The sequence below is a fragment of the Sceloporus occidentalis genome, unplaced genomic scaffold, assembly GCF_023333645.1.
Source record: "Sceloporus occidentalis isolate IW3139 unplaced genomic scaffold, rSceOcc1.0.p SCAF_7, whole genome shotgun sequence".
Classification (NCBI taxonomy): domain Eukaryota; kingdom Metazoa; phylum Chordata; class Lepidosauria; order Squamata; family Phrynosomatidae; genus Sceloporus; species Sceloporus occidentalis.
In genome coordinates this window covers 62,839,916-62,858,253 of record NW_028316987.1, presented here as the reverse complement: position 1 = coordinate 62,858,253, position 18,338 = coordinate 62,839,916, and the positions used below count along the sequence as shown (strand labels likewise).

The 18,338-nt window shown below is 39.2% G+C and overlaps 1 protein-coding gene across 4 annotated transcripts in view; it reads right to left on the bottom strand.

Moving 5' to 3' along the window:
* DGKB (diacylglycerol kinase beta) overlaps positions 1 to 18,338 on the bottom strand; it is a 306,824-nt gene that overhangs the window by 119,109 nt on the left and 169,377 nt on the right. For all 4 annotated transcript variants that reach the window (XM_089533137.1, XM_089533138.1, XM_089533135.1 and 1 more), the window contains exon 21: positions 11,027 to 11,091. In XM_089533137.1, the coding sequence (XP_089389263.1) occupies positions 11,027 to 11,091 (65 nt within the window). The remainder of the gene's footprint in view (positions 1 to 11,026; positions 11,092 to 18,338) is intronic.

Below are 18,338 nucleotides of genomic sequence, written 5' to 3'. Positions count from 1 at the left end.
ATAGACATTTAATGGCCATTGTTTTAAAATATAAAGCAATAGATAGTTGACACTTTAGTATCCAGAGTGGGGGTAGGGGAGACTCACTGAACTACTCAAAACAACAGAATAACCCAAGTAATGAAAATATGTTGCCTGCCTGACATCATTTGAAGAAAATTAGATTTTATTGACATTGGCCTATAGCATATGTATCTGTTATGAATCAACAGTTTGTACTTGCAGAATATATACTGGGCAATTTTTCAACTCAGCAGGAAAAGTTGCTTAACATTAAAGAGTGTTTGGATTTGTCAGCCTGTGGTGCAGTCTATGATTCTCCCATGTTGACAGCAAAATCCTGTCAAACTGACATCTTTTATTTCAAGGGTACACTGAAAGGCAGTCACCAGCACAATAATTTAGTCCTATTCTAGAGGGCAAGAAGTATCATTATTACCCCAAGGAATACTAGATTAAAGCTATATATTTAATTTTCTATCACTTCTGATGTTTTACAACTAACTTCTAAAGATAAGGGGAACAAACAGGAAGAGTCTGGAACTGTATCATAAATGAAGTTGATTTCTTCAATGGCTTGAGACCATGGTCTTTGAAAGAAGCAGATGTCTCCTGCTATTCATATGGGTGACATCAGTGCTTTTCAGTTTTGGCTCTCCATATGTTTTGCCATGTTGGCTAGGGTTTTCAGAAGGTGAAGTCTAAAACATTTGGAGAGTCCAAAGTTGAGAAACAGTACTTTATACAACTTCAAATGAGAATTTGGATGAGTGGTACATCAACATATATGGGACATATTCACCTTTGAACTTTCTTACAAAATTAAATCTGGGCTATGGCATTAGCCCCAAAGCATATTGGCACATTTTTTAGAAGACATTAGCCTGTTGTCAAGGGGGATTACACTACTAGGCAATAGTGATAACAGGAACCAAGCATCTTAATACATGCTCTCTAAAATGCATACACATTTGTAAATCATGAAAGAAACAGTTATGTGCTGATGTTTTTTCTATATTTCTGAAATCACACATGAACCACAGAAGGCATTTTTTCCACATCCCTAAACACACTATCCTCCCCTCCCCCAAATTTTGTTTAACATAATGGTTTAATTTTAAAACAAATCATAAAAATCCTGCTACTTTATGTTTGGTCCCAATACATGTACTATTGACACTTTATGTTTGGTCCCAATACATGTAGTATTGACACTTTATGTTTGGTCCCAATACATGTACTATTGACACTTTATGTTTGGTCCCAATACATGTACTATTCTGTTGTTATTTTGATCCCACCCCCCTCTAATGGACCAATGTGGCTACAAACATTTTACAAACATATAAATTCATTTTAAATCCTTTATTCATTCATTCATTCAAGATTTGCTTATTGCCTGTTAGCCTAATAGGGTTCCTGGGGTGATGTACAGAATAAAGGAGAGGTAAAAACATTATTTAAAAATAAACTAAAATTTTTTTAAAAATTAATTTAAAATACATGAATTTAGTATGTGCTGCAAGTTGCCTGTTGATACATGGTGACCACAAAATTTCATATGGTTTTCTTAGGAAAGAAATGCTTAGAGATAGTTTGCCACTGGATTCCTGTGAATATAGCCAACAGCAGACAGTCGTCCATGCTGGCTCCCTCATCCAAGTACTAACCAGGCCTGACCCTGCTTAGCTTCAGAGATTGGAATAGATCTGGTGCACTGAAATACACACAAAGCTATTTAAAAAGCCATTCCTGGTTTTAAATCTTTCCTCGCTGTAGGAAGTTCAAAAGGGATAAAGCTTTTGAACTTATAGCAGAGATTTCCACAACAAGGGTGTCACTGCAAAGAAAGTCCTAACACATCTGTCCATCAACCGGTAGTGTCTGCATGAGCAAGATACTCTGTGAGCAGCCTGGACTATCCTCACCCCAGAGCTACCTCAACCTCCCCTCATTACCTGGGACACCCCCTCTCCCCCATTCTGAGCCAGGCAGTTGGTTACATGCATATTTTGCTGTGCTGCCCAGCTCAGCTGCTGTTGCTGCTGCTGCACGTCACTTGCTCTGGAGTCAGAAGAAGGCACCCAGCCTTAATCAAATGGCCAGGCATCTCATTCTAATTGCAGAGTGAGCAATGCACAGCAGCAATAGCTCTGCTGAGTGGCAGAGCAGGACACATTTTGAATAGCTGCCCAGCATCAGGTGGGGTGCTCAATATCTAATGATGTTTAAAATTCCATCATGAGAGGGGTGTACCCCAGGCTTTGCAATGAACACGCCTGACACAGTCTAGACCAGTGATGGCAAACCTTTTTCAGTTCGCGTGCAGGGGGTGGGGCTTCTACCCCCAGGATGGGGGCTGGGTGCCGGGGCGGGGCTTCCGTCCTCCAGGGGGCGGGGCTTCCATCCCCTTTTCAGAGGGAGGGAGCCTCTGGCTCCTCCCCCGGCATTTGCCGGCCCCTGAGGGTCCCTCCTGGAGTCGTCAGAGGCCGACAAAAGGGCCGTGGAGGATGGTGCGCTGTCCTCCGGCCTTTGCTGGCCCCTGAGGGTCCCGGCCTCCTTCTCCCTGGCCCTTCGCTCCCTGAGAAAGGGCTCCACGGAGCCCTTTGGTGGGGAGCAAAGGAAAAGGGAGGAGGAGGAGGCCGGGCAGCATCCCGGCCTCCTTCTCCCCGGCCCTTCGCTCCCTGTCAAAGGGCACTCGCCTCTGTCTGCTCCTCCCAGGCGCCATTTTCTGGCTTCTCGCTCTCTCAGAGAGACAGCGGGAGGCCCGAAAATGGTAGGGAGGAGGCGGAATGGGCACACGCCTGTTCCGCCTTCTCCCTCGCCCCGTGCCTGGCGAAATGGCGCCACATGCCACCCGTGGTACGCGTGCAACGCCTTCGCCATCATGGGTCTAGACTGTTCATGGCAAACATATGGATTGGGCCCTATATCATCTGGACTCCCTGCAAATAGGTTGTAACAGGGACTCAACTTAAGAATCTTGAATCTCAACCTGGCATATACTTTTATTTTTCTGTCCCTGTTCATTGGAAAACAATAAATTATTTCCCTGAAGTTAGTTTCTCTTTAAAGCTAATACCTGATAGGCAAATTAGCTTAAGCAGCTTAACTGTTTCTGTCCCACACAAAATTGGTGTGGCTGTTTAAGTGAACGTTACTTGTTGAAATGTGTTCTAGCTTTGGTGTGGGGGAAATGGTAGCTCTGTACTCACTTCACTGAGAATTAGTATATAAAAAGACATTTACTCACATTTAAAGCTCACAATTTCTTGACAACTGATACCAAGTTCAAAGAAATACATTTCCATAAAAATCTTGTAGTGTGAGCTGCAATGTAGCTCCTCTTGATATCCAGATGTTGGTTATGTATACTGTCCTGTGTCATGCTTAATCCATGCATAATGATATAAACATCAACATCATTTCTAGAGATAAGGTTACCCTCACCAGTCCGATCATACCATTCATAAAGGATTTTTTAGTCTTACAGCTTACCTGTCCTTAACTATTACATAATTATGTGTTGTTGTTGTTACTATTATTTATACTCTATTCTTCCCCATATGAACTGTATACAGCTATTTACATAAAAATGATTGAACTCACAGATTATTCATTATATAGAATTACAATTACAGTATCTTGCTGTCTAATGTGAAATAATGAGATCAGGCACATACATGGGCTGGAAAGGGCCCCTTTATTTAAATTGCCCTATTTAACTGTTTCCTTGAAATTTACAAAATGAAGGAACAACCTGGTGAGGAAGCAGCTGTGGCAGGTGAACTATTCCTCAGATCACTTCCTCAGCTTCCCCTGAGTGAAACACCTGAGCCCTGTGGAGAAATCCCTGACTGGGTTGCTCCCTGGCCAGCTCGCATCTGGAATGCCAACCTGAGATTTCCTCACTCAGCTCACAGGACTTGAGTGAGAGTTATATCCCAGGTCAACCCTTTTCCTATCCCTTTAGTCACACAACCTAAAAATAAAGTTTCAGAGCACTAACCTTCAACCCAAGACGGTGCCATAGGTGTTCAACTGACAAATAATCCCCCCCATCAGCTGCATGTGACTGCCTATTTAGGTCCACACCCAACCAGTTGTCTAAGTCCCCAGACGATAGTGTGGAGTAGGCAAAACCCCTTGGAAAGGGGAGAAAATTCCTACTCGGCCCTAAGAGTGACCAACATAGCCACCCTGAAATAGAGGTGGGTGGGTGGGACAACAAATTCGCAAGAGGAAGAAGGCAGGGTTGGCACCAGGTTAATAGCCTTTTCTCCACCCCAACCCCTTTTCCAATGCAGCATGGGAGCGCCACATCTAATTGGTTGCTGTCCTCCATTCAAGAGGTCAACAAACTCATGTCCCTGGCCAGGGTGTGGCCTGGGGGATGTGAATAGCATCACAAATTACAAATTCCTGTTAAAATATAATAAAAGCTATATGAACCACTAGCAGTTAAAGACAAGCTAAACACTGTATTTCCTCATTAGTACAGACCATCTTGGGAAGGTCACAAACATAAAGTGGATGGTGTCACTGACTGATGCTTTCAGCTGAAGCTAAGTGCACAGTTATCGATGCCAAACAGAGTCATAATTACCAAACTAACAGAAAATGACTAAAACACAAAGTCAACAAAACCACAACAAAAATATACTTGTTTTCAATTGTGAGAACAAGCACATTAAAACAAAATGCAAAGATCTAACAGTACATTTCCATTTCTCTCTATTCAATGGGACTTACTTCCAGAACTGCACCTTAGAAATGAGGGCTACTGAATAAACAGGACTGGCTTCCCAGTAAATTCATTTAAGTTTGTGGCTCTGGGTTTCTTAATCTTAGGGTTCTAAACCTGGGAAAGAATTCTGTAAAGTTACAATCTTCTGGATCATTCAGCAAGAGTAACTGATGGGCCTCTCCTCAGTGTGAATGTTCATCTATGACATCTATGAGCAAGTGTGCAAGAAAAGCATTCTATGCTCTATTCTTTGTGTACATGAACAACAGCACTGTGCCCTATTAGTGGACAAACTCTTTGTATTTTTTAAAAATGCTTTATAATTTCTAATTATAAATGAACAAACATGGTAAGTTTAATGCAATTTCACATAAAGTTAATTTCTATACTTGTTCTACACTGCCTTTAGAAATGAAAATAGTCCTAGGACTTGGTATTTCCCTACTAATTCTTTTAGTATCTATATAGCAAAGGGTATAAGGGCGAGACATATATTTTTTGCAATTAATTTCCTTAAGATAATGTTAGAAGGATCAGGTTCTTTAAAATATAGATGAATTTCAAGGTGAGCCGACTAGCAGATGTTATTAATGGCATATGATTTATTGGGACATGAAATCTGAGCTGAAACCATATGATTAGCGGAGCTTTTTATAAATTGTAATTGCTAACTGCTGAAAATATTCAGCATATTCCTAATAAACCAGCTTTGCCATTAGAATCTAGGAATTCTGTATCTGCTAAATGTTCAGTAACTCTTCCTATTTGTCTTTGGAAACTCACAAAGACCTTGGCTGGCATCCTTGTTATGGTATCATTTTTTACCTTGTTATATTTGTATTATAATTATTTTATGGCATCATCACTACAAAACTGGGTATTTATTATGGGCTATATTGAAATATAGACAGTATCAGATTGCAAGAAACATGTTCTTATGATATCAATAATCTTGTATCACCATCACAACTTCAGTTTCATATACTCTTCAAGAATCCCAAAGCTAAGGCCCTGCCCTCAGCCCATGAACATACCAACTTGTCCTGTTTCAAGTCAAAATTTTTGTCTGCTTAACTTTTTCAAATGACATGCAAAATGTGTGTGTGTAAGCCTTCAAGATGTCTGTTGACTTATCACAACCCCACTAATTCCATAGGGTTTTCCCAGGCAAGGAATACTCAAGAGGTGGTTTTGCCCATTCCTTACTCTTAAATATAGCTGACAGCACCAAGTATTCATTGGTGGTCTCCCATCCAAGTACTAACAAGGGCTGACCCTGCTTAGCTTCCAAGATTAGACAGGATCTAATGACTTTAGGGTATTTGTGCAAAGTATAATGTATTTATTTTAAGTATGTATATATGCTTTTTTCCTGCCTGGACACAAGCCTCAAATAAAACAGCATCCAAAATACAATCCAATTCAACAGTGAGAAAATGACTAAGAACACAAAATACACAGTAAAAAAGCCACTTGAATATTAATATGTAATATTTAAAATGTTAGAAGAAAAAAAAAGACTTCATAAACTTGTGCTATTGAAATGTTTTACCCTTGGGATCCTCCTGTACATTTAGATGTGGATGTTGTTCCCCTGACCAATCAATGTAGTATACGAACAAAAATATCTTGTTTGTTTAGTATATGTATTTTAATTTGCACCTTCAAGTTTACAGTCAGCCATCCATATCAGCAGGGGTTCGCTTCTGTCCCCACTCCCATGGATACAAAAATTCACGGTACCTCAAGTCCCATTATCATCAATGGATGCCACCATGCACATGGCGGTGTTGGCACAGCTGCAGGCATGTGCTACTATTGACAACAATGGGGTGGGGCCATCCACAGATGCTCCAGTCTATGGATTGCTATTCTGCCAATACGGAGGGCTGACGGTATTCATATATTAACATTTTATAAGAAAATAGCATTGTTCAAATTAGAGCAGTTTTATTTTATTAAATTCAATATTTAACTCAATGCATGTGTAAATTTTGCACATCAAAGATTTGGGAAGAGGAGGAAGAATCAGAGCCACCAAGTCTAGTGCCCCCCTCCTCGAGTAACTCTCACTTTCCCTCTGGGGGTCCTGCCCCACCATTTGATTACCACTTGCATAATTCATAGGCAAATAAAACTTAGTCCTCTGAGATTTTCCTTAAAAAGAGAGAGAGAAAAGGATAGTCAAGAGGGAATCACCAGAGCACCCTTAGAGCCTGTTGTTATGTGCCTTCAAGGTGACTCCAACTTATCTCAACCTATCATAGGCTTTTTTTTTACAAGATTTATTAATCAGAGCAAGTTTTTCATTACATTCCTCTAAGGCTGGGAGAGTATGACTTGTTCAAAGTCACCCAGTGGGATTTTCATGGCTTAATAGTTATCTGAACTCGGGTCACTTAGAATGCTAGTCCAACATTCCAATCACTACACCAAGCTTCCCATCATAAAAGTTAACATTAACATCTTACAATTAAGCCATACAATGAATAAAAACTAGTACAGTGTGCCCTTCTTTTACACAGGGGATCTGTTCCGGACCCCCCCCCCCCCCCCGGCGTAAAAGAAATAGCATGTATACTTGAGCCCCATTACAAGTAATAGGCACACTATATATCTGGGATAGGGAATGTCTTCTTTGCTGTGAAGGATCCCTGGCTTTCTAGACCAATTGTGATTTGTGAATATTTTTAGCAACCCCATGTATCAGCATATGATGTCAAAAGACACTGAAGGCTCTAAGAAAATCGCTAGAGTTTCATTCTGTCTTTCCAGTTCCCAGCAAAGAACTTCAGGCAGGGTGAGAAAAGGCAATTTCATCCCTCAAATCAGGTCAACTAAAGTGACCTGATTTTTTTTTTCTCTAGGAAGGACTGCACCCTCTAGTAATGAAAAATGTTCTGTAATTTGCTGGATTTTCACCATCTTAATAAATGTTTTCAGGACCACTTTTTTCCTTCAAGACATTAGGGAATGTTTGCTCTCAAGAGAGATATCTACCACCTGCATGGCCCAGAATATCTCCAGGATGGTGAAGCCCGTCAGCTCTACTCAGGCATAGCTCTCTTTTCAAGTCAACATGGATACAGTGGGATCACAGATTTAGCCTTGCTACTTTGAGGCCATGTAGCTTCAGCTCCTCATGTATGCACTGTGAATTTATGCAGTAAGAAGTATATTCTATCTGTCAAGACCTCCAGACAATATACAATTGGCCCTCTGTATCCATGGATTCCGCATCCACAGATTCAACCATCCATGGCTTTAAAATAGTCTGTAGGTATTTGTATGTGATGTATGTAATGTATGCCAATGTATGTTTTTTAGACATCAATAAAATTTTCTTAATAAAATGAAAAAAAGAAAATAGTCTATAAATAAATAAACCCAAAAAATAAACCTTGATTTTGTTATGTTATATAAGGGACACCATTTTACTATGTCACCAGATATAATAGGACTTGAGCATCCATGGATTTTGGTATCCATGGGTTTCCTAGAATCAAACCCCAGTGGATTTCAAGGCCCCACTGTTAAACGCTGCATATACAAGGTTCTAATCCTGTGTGGAGCTTCCAGATATACAGTTAAGTTCCCCATTGCAGAATATGTGAATATTGAATGTATGAAAGAAGCAGATGTAGAATCTCTCAGAGATGGCTAAATGTACAGATCCAGGATCACTACATCTATATTGACTAAGGGTGATTTTATTTATGTCCACCTAACTTGACATAACTGGGAATCCTCCATTTTGTAAAAAAAAAAAAAAATCCATTACTTATAATCCCATTTACCAAAATGATGGTGCAAATGCTATTTTGTATCATATTTTTCATTATTGATTTTTTTTTTCATTTTCATGTCCAAAGGTTAAAAATAATCAAACCCAATGTGTGTAAACATATTTTTGTTTTCTGAACATTATGTGAAATCCAAAACAAAACATACAGAACATGCATAAAGTTTTTTTTCAGATTTTACCATTTTGCCCCAATCTTTCTACTGATAAGAAACCTTAAAGCAGCATTCAGTTGCTCTTACTTGTGATGTGTATAAAAGAGGCTCCTGTCAGCACACAAGTATACAAGTGGAAGCAAAACATAAGGATTCACAGCTGCAGCTGTCTAATAAGTGTTCTGCAGTGCCTAATGGCAAAGTGTCAACTCAGGGATCTTCAGATACCACACAGTGCATCAACATCTCTATCATGCTGGTCTTAAGAGTCGAGCATTTTATATGCCAGAACAGTTTTTTTTTTAAAAAAAAGTAATACCTACTTCACTTATGATATCAGATAACAACTGATTATACTAGAAGATGGAAAATCTAAAGATACATACAGACTAACAAGGTTGTTTGTTGTTTTTTTTTTTTTTTTTTTTGCTTTTTTGCATAATTTGCTACTGATATTGTCATAAATCTTTGTCCTCAACAAACTGTGGACCTGTACCCTCTGTGCTTTATATTTTACTATCTGTCTATCTATTCATCCATCCATCTAGGGATATAGTTTCTCAACAGAGATTAAAGTCTCATGCTACTTCTTTCCTTGTCTGTTTTCTCATTACATGATCTTTTATTTTTGAGGAATTCTGTGTCACTGCACCAGGAATAACATTCATTTACATCTCTTGATTGTCACTTTACTTCTTATAGAAAAAGATAAACTGAGCTATTTGAGAGTTTTACTACTTCAAATCACAAACCCCACTCTTCTGTTTATTGATGAGTTTGATGAAATCTATCATGTGATGTTTTCGGTGCAATTTGGAAAGTATAGCATTTATTAGGAACAGAAATATCTGAAACCACAGTTCCAAAAGTAAATAGAAAATCCTGGTAGATATTTATCAAAGGAAACATACAAAGATTTTGTTTCAAGACAGTGAAGAACAAAACTAAAATGAAAAATGACAGTATTCGTGATAACACACTTTAAACATACCATAAGTCATAGTGATGATATGCAAGTGTTATTTCAGTCTCACGTGCAATCCTAACTCAAAGATCTAATGGCTGTAGGTGCTTAGGCAATCTCTTTTGATGGCTAGCATTTTGGTGGTTGAACAGTCCTTATAACACAAGCTCCTTTGCTACCTGATCTCAAACATCAGCTGGCTGAAACATCTGTTGATGCACCATTGCTATACTGGCTAATCTCAGCCAGCAAAAAAGTGAAAACAAAGGGGAGATGGAGAAGGGGTGGAGTGATTGGATTGCTGTATTATACCAGATATAAATCTCAAGCCCAGAGACACAGGCACAATGCTGTCACAAAGCCACCATGATAAAATACAACCCCAGGTAATTTTAAGTAATAATGATAATGATAATAACAATTTGCTGCTTTCCCCCAAAAATCAGGACTCAAAGCAGCTCACAATTTAAAAGAACAATACAGTTAAAAACAAAAAAGTGAGCAATAAACCTGAATTAAACTATTATCACGCAAACCTCACATTAAAAGAATAAATGCAATTTAAAAAGATAATTTTAAAACATGGATTTAAACCAATGATATGGAAGCAGTCTGGAGCATGCACCCTGGGATTGGTGAGACACAGACACCATTGCTCACCATATAGTTTTTCTGTTTGAGAGTACAGACGCACAAGAGGTCAGCTGCACTACTGATGTGAAAATACGACAAACACCGTAGGTCACCAGGAAAGCAATGGGTATAATTAAAACATACACAAACTAATTAAAATACAAACTAAATTAACACAAATTAAAACATACACAAATAGGGAGAAAGTGGGCATGTATGGGAGGCCTCCATGATTATGCTTTGCCAATGTGTCACTGGGCACACCGATGCACTGTAGGGGTGGTGTATCACTTGTGCCACTGTGTGGCCAGTCACACAGGGCATTCAATAGGATGGCAGCTGGCAGGAAGAGGGAAGTAATTCTGGTGTCAGGTGGTGTGTCTGTAGAATGGTGCACATATATGATGGGGAGGTGGAAAAAAATAAACCAATAGGTGTGGCTTGATACCACATGGTGCAGACCGTCTGTGGATGTTTGGCTCACCTTGGGAGCAAGCCATGGAGACAGCGGGGTTTCCAATCGGTATAGGAAAAACTAGGATTGAGCCAGTTTTTCCTTTCCATCTGCTCATGCCCCTTGCGTCTGTCAGCTGATTTGATGAGTTATGATTGCAATCTAAAATGATAATTTACCTTTCATGGTGCATAGACCTTTGTCACCTGACAATTATGCACTCTTCCTAGATGTGTTTTTTGTTTTGTTATGTTTTAAAATGTACTCTCACCTGCTGTTGAACTTCTCTGGATGTTTTTCTCGCATGATATGAAATCTGTGAGCAATTGAAGCATCCTGTAAGAAATAATAATAAAAAAGGAAATATAATTCTTGGGTGCCAGGCAAAATATGAAACAATTTCTTAAACGTTGCTAACAAAATAAGAATGAAATCCTAAGTCTCCAAGAGGGCCAAGGGCCAGATGAATCAGGTGAGGTTTTGCTGAATCCAAACCTTTCCCAGTTTAAGATGTTGGAAATTACTTAAAACTAGCCTCATCTTGTCCCATATTTCTCCTGGCATTGTAACTATATCCCTGGATCTGGATCTGGCATAATTTGGCTTCTACCTCACTACACCCCTTTTTGTTGTTTTGTTGTTTTGGTTTGATTTTCCTGTGGGCTGATCATAGCCGAAAAAGCAGTTTTGCAAGCAGATTACTCTGCTTACAAACAAGAGCATATTACAGAAGGTTACTCTTAATTCTAATCCTGTATAACCAGTGTCTCTTTGAGTTAGGATTGTACTGTCCAACAATTACTCTCTAATGCGTATTTACCTTGCGAATTATATTTTAAATCAATAAAATTAAAATAACTAATTGATAGTTTTGAAAATTTAAATAATCAGCATTTACCTTTATCAAGACTATTTATATCAGTATTGCTACCAATATATCAATATTGCTACCAATAAACAGAGAGACAGCCAAAACAGTATCACAAACCACACCAAAACCACACACTACAAAGCAGCAATGCTCACCCCACAAATGAAATTAAAAATAGAAGCAAATGAACACTGTTTTCAACTGGTATGCCTAACATTCAGCACTATTAGCACTATGTGGAGGAACTGGAGCTCTGTGGCTGAACCTTTTAAATGCTACGTCCTAAAAGGATCACCCCAGGTTTCTATAACATGGAACCATGACAGTTAAAGTGGAATCGTGGCACTATAATTCTGTAGTGTGGATGGAGCTTTGTTTGATGAAAAAGTCCAAGGTCCTTTGGGACAGAAAATGGACAGCCAAGAGATTTAAAGACAACTCTCCCCACAACCCAAAAAACAAAACCCTTAGGACTGCATGTTGTCCATGCCTATGGTAATGTAGTTTCCCCCCCTTTCCCTGAAGTAAAATATTTTTTTTCCCTGGGAAAGGTGTATAGGAGTGAAAGGGAAGGGGGGGGGGGGATTATTGTCAAATGCTTGACAAGGCCTTCCAGCCACTAGGAGCTTTCAAAAAGCTCTAATTAATATTTATGATTTCTACAAACCACATTTAAGTTCTTGCATTGCAAAATTGAAAGAAAACACCTAAGTTGTAACAAGCTGCTGCCAATATTTGCAAGTCAATTCCTTTGTGTATTTCCCCCTCAAAAAACAAATGGCTTTTGCTTGTTGTGTCATGTATTTTTACTTATTTGTTTTATGGAAATATACTTGCTATTTTTATTGTGCTTTATATTTCTATTTTGTTCTTACTGTGCTGTGTTTTCTTGTAAATTCAGTATGATGATTCTTTGTCTATTAAGCATGCACCCCTGGTTCATATGAGGTAATACTGAGCTTGTTGGATGTTGCATTAATTTGTTTCTATGCACAGATTTGAATGGAGGGGAGTTATGAGTGCTCCCTTTTTCAGATGAAGAATTGACTGGATGAAGGAAAACAAATTGAAGCTGAATCCAGACAAAAGAGAGTTACTCATGGTAGCGGCCCCGAACCCAGGTATTGGGATACAACCCCAGTCCTGGATGGGGTCACATTCTCTTCCAAGGACTGTGAAGTCTGGGGATGCTCCAGGACCCATCACTCCTGATGATGAATCAGGTAAATGCGACAGTCAGGAGTGCCTATTATCAGCTTTGGCTGATATGCCAGCTGCACCCTTTCCTGGAAGTCAGGGACCTTGATACCGTGATACATGCTCTGGTAACCTCGTCTGGATTTCCGTAAAGCACTCTACATGGGCCTACCCTTGTGCTTGTCCCAGAAACTTCAAATAGTACAGAATATGGCAGTCAGACTGGTTTCAGGCACTTCCAGAATAGATCATATAACACTGATCTTAAGATCACTTCACTGGCTGCCCATTAGTTTCCGGGCCCAGTACAAGGTGTTGGTTATTACCTATAAAGCCCTAAATGGCTTGGGTCCAATCTATCCATATAATCCTCCCCATGCACTCAGGTACTCTGGGAGGAATCTGTTACAGCCTCTAAAAACAAGATTGTCTATGAGCGCCCAGAGGATCTTTTCGGCTGTCACTCCCAGATTATGGAATGGCCTGCTGGATGAAATCCTTCATATTACCACCCTGAACAGCTTTAAGAAAGCCTTTAAGGTGTATCTCTTCCAGCAAACCTTTCCTGAATAAATTCCCAGCCACAAAAGAAAGGAAATCCAGCTTTTGATTCGACCTTGCTATAGCCACTGTTTATCGTTATTTGTGAATATGTTTTGATTTTAATCTGTTTAATTGTATTTTAAGGGGTGGGTGGGAATGATGATTTGTGTATGTATATTTTAATGTTGTAAGCCGCCTCAATTGCGTTTTGTGGAGGAGCGGGATATAAATAAATTTTATTATTATTTATTAATAGTAATTATGTATGGTGCAATTTATGTTGCCTTTTATATATTCAGGTAACATCTATGCAGCTCTGAATATATGAGTTTTGTTTATTTAATGATTGTCATTCACGTGGCTTATAATTCAAAGGATCTTAAAAAAACTGGCTACAAATGGTAGTTAGGGCATGTAACAAAGCATGTAAGGAATGAAGCAAAGAAAAATGATGGTGAAGATCTTAACAAATTCTAGCAGGCATAACTGTCTGTGCTCACCCTAAAGGCTGGATAGATGAGAGGGGTGGTCAATACTTCCAGGACAGATTACACTCTTGCCTTTCACCAGGGAATGGTTCCTTTTTAAAAATAAGTGTTAAAATACAGTACTTTCATTGACCCATGGATAAGTCAACTCAGGGTTTGGAGTTACTTTTTGACTAACATTTTTAGACTCATGCATGAATATACTGTATACAGTAGTTCCTTCATCCTGAAAATATGCTCCCATTTCCCTTTCTGTACTCTGAAGAACAGTGTGTACAAGAGCAATAATCTGTTGTTAAGAAAGAACTGGAAATTTCATAGAATCATAGAATCACAGAATTGGAAGAGACCACACAAGGGCCATCCAGTCCAACCCCCTGCCATGCAGGAACTCTCTGCTTTTCTTTTCCTTCCCATTCTCTCCATTGCTGGGTTGTGTTCAAGAATAGAGTATAAAAGAAAAGGGGCCTTTCATAGATAGATTTCACAGCATTGCAGCACTATGATTCACTTTAAGTGCTATGTCTGTATCCTATGGAATTCTGGGGTTTGCAGTCTGGGCAGGCACTAGAGCTCTCTACCTCAGAATTCTAAATACCTTTCCCCATACTATGAATCTCAAGATTCCACAGAACCACGGCTGAAATGATAGCACTGTAACTGTGCAGTGTGAAAGGGCCCAAGGAGATCATATAGTTGTCCTGAGTAGCTGAGCACTCTTTCTAAATTCTTTCTGAATCTTCTTTCCTTATATTTGGCAAAATGCTGGTTGAGCTAGCAGGAGAGATTGTAATTCTTAAATGTCTCTACCAAAAGAAGGGGGAGGAAAGGCATCAGAAACCAACATTTTCAAAGAAGAAAGGATTTTCACTTTTGTTTGTGCTTGTCAAAAGATCTCTGAGAGGGGAGTCTTCCGGAGATACTTTGATAGTAGATAGCCAATTATCTTTGTTAAACCCATATATTTAATATACTGTAAAATCCATTTAGGTGCAGGACTCTGGATTTTATCCTTGACATTTATATGTATATATGTATTCATATGATATGCTAGAATATGTTGTTTCCAACGGATGCAATGCAATGTAATTTTTGTAAACTTTTTATTTTTTTGTGCTGGCCATGTACCATAATAATAAGTTATTATAAAAAATATTATAATCTGGAGTCTCTTTTTGTACAAACCACATTTTCTAGAATGGGGTTCCTATAGAAATCCAGCACTAGAAAGTATTGGCAGTATAATTTTTCGACCTTGCATTTTTTCTGTTCTTGCCTTTAATGGCAGGTGAAGGATTAAAATTATGAAAACCAGATGTTTAGGTTGTCTAATAAAAGTAGCTCTTCCTCATATCAATGATTTGCATGTATCTTCCTGTTGAAACACATTTTTGAATGTGTGTTTTGAGTAAATAATTTAGATAGGCAAAAACATTTTCCACTGACAATGTTCAGTTTACAGAATTCAAAAGAGACACTAATTATTTTTGTCATCTTTTGACAGTGGAACATTTTGATGTAAATTTCTACTTCTATTTTATTGAGCTTGCAGGTTCTATTATGTCACACAAAAGCACTAATTCACAAGTTATTAGTTGAACATATCTATCAAAAACATGTATTCTCAAAAGCTTTTACTTTCCTGAATCCTCAAAATAACATGATTAAAAATCATTTTGCAATTGAATCTATTGCCTTCAATGATATGATTGCTCCAAAGGCAAGCAATCTTCAGTAGACTAATCCTATATTTATATTGCCACAATTTCCTTATTAATATTATTCTGATAAATTCTCTCAAAGCAAATCTGGGCCTAAATTCACTAAGAAGCAAACTTTCACTAAGGAAAAAACAAAACAAAAAACAACCCAAGTCCTTGCCTGGCTTTGTATTTGTCAATGTGAACTCGTAACATTTCATTCCAAGCCTCCCAGAAATTTCAAAATATCAAAAACATGAGCTTAGTTTTTCCTTCCACCTTTTTATTTTCATGAATGATTTGAAAGGAGAGAAAGAGAACATACACTCCAAGAGGTAGTCCTGTCCATTGAAACAGGAAAGAAGAAAGAACAGACTTATTGTGGAGGGCAGAATATCTTCAGATGCTTGAAGGTCATGGATTAGAACTGGAAAAGTGAGGAATACAAGCACTGCCAGTCTTTTCATGAGATATTTTGAGTACCATGTCTCAGGTAGAGGTTGAGAGAGGCATGAAGATAAGCCCTTATTTGGTATTTGCTGAAAAAACCTCACTGCCAACAGAATCAGTATGGTCTTGACCAGTTTGACTGACGCCAGGTTAGAATCCTGCTCATCTTAGAAAACTACTTAAGAACTGGTATGTCATGCACAGACTGAAGTCAGGTCACATCAACAGAGTCCTTATATAGGCCTTCCCAAAGCCTAAATCATGGTCAAATCTTGCATGACTTGGAACAGTTTCTTTTGGCTAGTAGTGTCTGGCCCAGTCCTTGCTTTGCTCATTTACAGTGGATGCAATTGGCTGATGATATAATATGAGGTCCTGTCCCTTTCTCCAACAGAGGGAGCTTTCCTTTGGATGTCACTCAAGATTTGGAACTGGAAAGCCAGCCACAAGTCCCTCCTTTGCCATCACCACAGTCTCTGAGGTAGAGATGGAATCATGAAGCTCTCCAGACAGAATCACAGAATTCAAAGGAACCCCAAGGGCCATGTAGTCTAAATGAGATGTTTTTGAGACCCAAATGTGTTGGACTGCAACTCCTAGCAGCCCTAGCCATATAGGGCCAAAACAGATGGTCTAGTAAAGCCAGCTTCTAGCCGGCTTGGGGGTATGGAGCTTAGATACATCACACCCCTGAGTTGCCTGGAAGCCACACTAGACTTTTTTCGCTCCTATTTGGGGCGGAATCCGGTTGGATTGGGGCCGCTGTGGCACCCACCTGGCTTTTTCAGGGGTGACTTTACGCTGCCCCTTTGGGCCGGTCTGTTTCAGTCACAACATCTGTTGTTATCGAACAACATCTAGAGCAGGGGTAGGCAATCTTTTTGAGCCGGGGGCCGGGTTGCTGTCCCTCAGACAACTGGGGGGGCCGAAGCCAATAAATAATTTTTTTTTAAAAAAAAATTGAATAAATAAATAAACCGGGACAAATGTAGGACAACATTTTCAAATGGTGGACACTTTTTTTAAAAAAGTGGAGGACACGCAAAAAAATTTGCTTATTTTTTAAAAATGTTAATATAAATGCATGTTTCTGAAGCGTCTATAGACAATTGCCCCCCTTGCCCCTGCACGCGAGAGGCCAAAGGCCCCGGCGGCAATCGGCGGCAGGACCGGGCTGGGGCCGGTCCCAAGGCCTTGCCGGGCCGCATCCGGCCCGCGGGCCGCAGGTTGCCTACCCCTGATCTAGAGGGTTGCACAGTTCCCACATCTTCTGTAAAGAATATCCCCCTTTTTCTTTGCCATTGTTAGGCACAGTTAATGGCAGGTTTGAACTGCAACTCCCATCAGCTCTAGTCAGGACCAATAGTTAAAGATGATGGGAACTGTAGTCCAACAACACCTGGTGTGTCACAGACACTTCTTCCCCAGTTTAGTTTAGTTACACTCTCACTAAGCACATTTTCCAGATAATCCAGAACCTGAAAGCACAATTTGCTGTTCATTTGCAAACAGTGGTTTCCAAGGAAACTTGGTTAATCACAGTTAGCCCAGTGAAACAATGAAACAATTTATCATGGCCAACACTGGCAAGGTCAAGGGAAGAAAGTGGTTCAGAAAGGAAGTAAGACAATGGTCTGGCTGCTATTTGGACCACACCTGTTGGCTAGCCTTATTGTATTGGACCACCCTTTGGCTAGCCTTAAACAAATATTCCCAATAGCTTTATAGTCATATTAATTTGTCCCTCATAATCACCTAGCTTACTATAGTGATTAATGAAATAGAGTCTGTAAACCACTTTGCATGCTTGAAGTGCTATATAATATTAATAGCCATGCAGAGCTTCAGTTATGATAACAAAGTGTAGTGCTATACACACAAATAATTTATAATTGATATACTTTTAATACAATGTTATTCTTGTTGCATACAGGCCAAGCCTATAAATTCACACAGTTTGTAAAGTATGGATCTGAAATTCAGATCTCAAGGCTCAACAGCGAGTAAATAATGTATACAGTCATTTTAGAGCCCAATTTCATTTGCATTTTTTATATATCAACACACCAATAGTTTGAGGTAGATCACTATTACTATAAGTTTTCAGAATGGGAACTATGACTAGAAGATTAATTATGATGTCTGTCTTGTGCCTCTGCTTCAGTGTCACTTCCCTCCACATCAAGAGCATGAAGGAAGTGATGCATAAAGTGAATTCTTAAGGAATGACTGAATAGGACTACTGTGCACTACTGTTTCACTCATAATTTCACTCCAGAGCTGGAAATTTTCTGAGAAGTTATTCAAACTTTCTCCTATATAGAATCTTCTCAT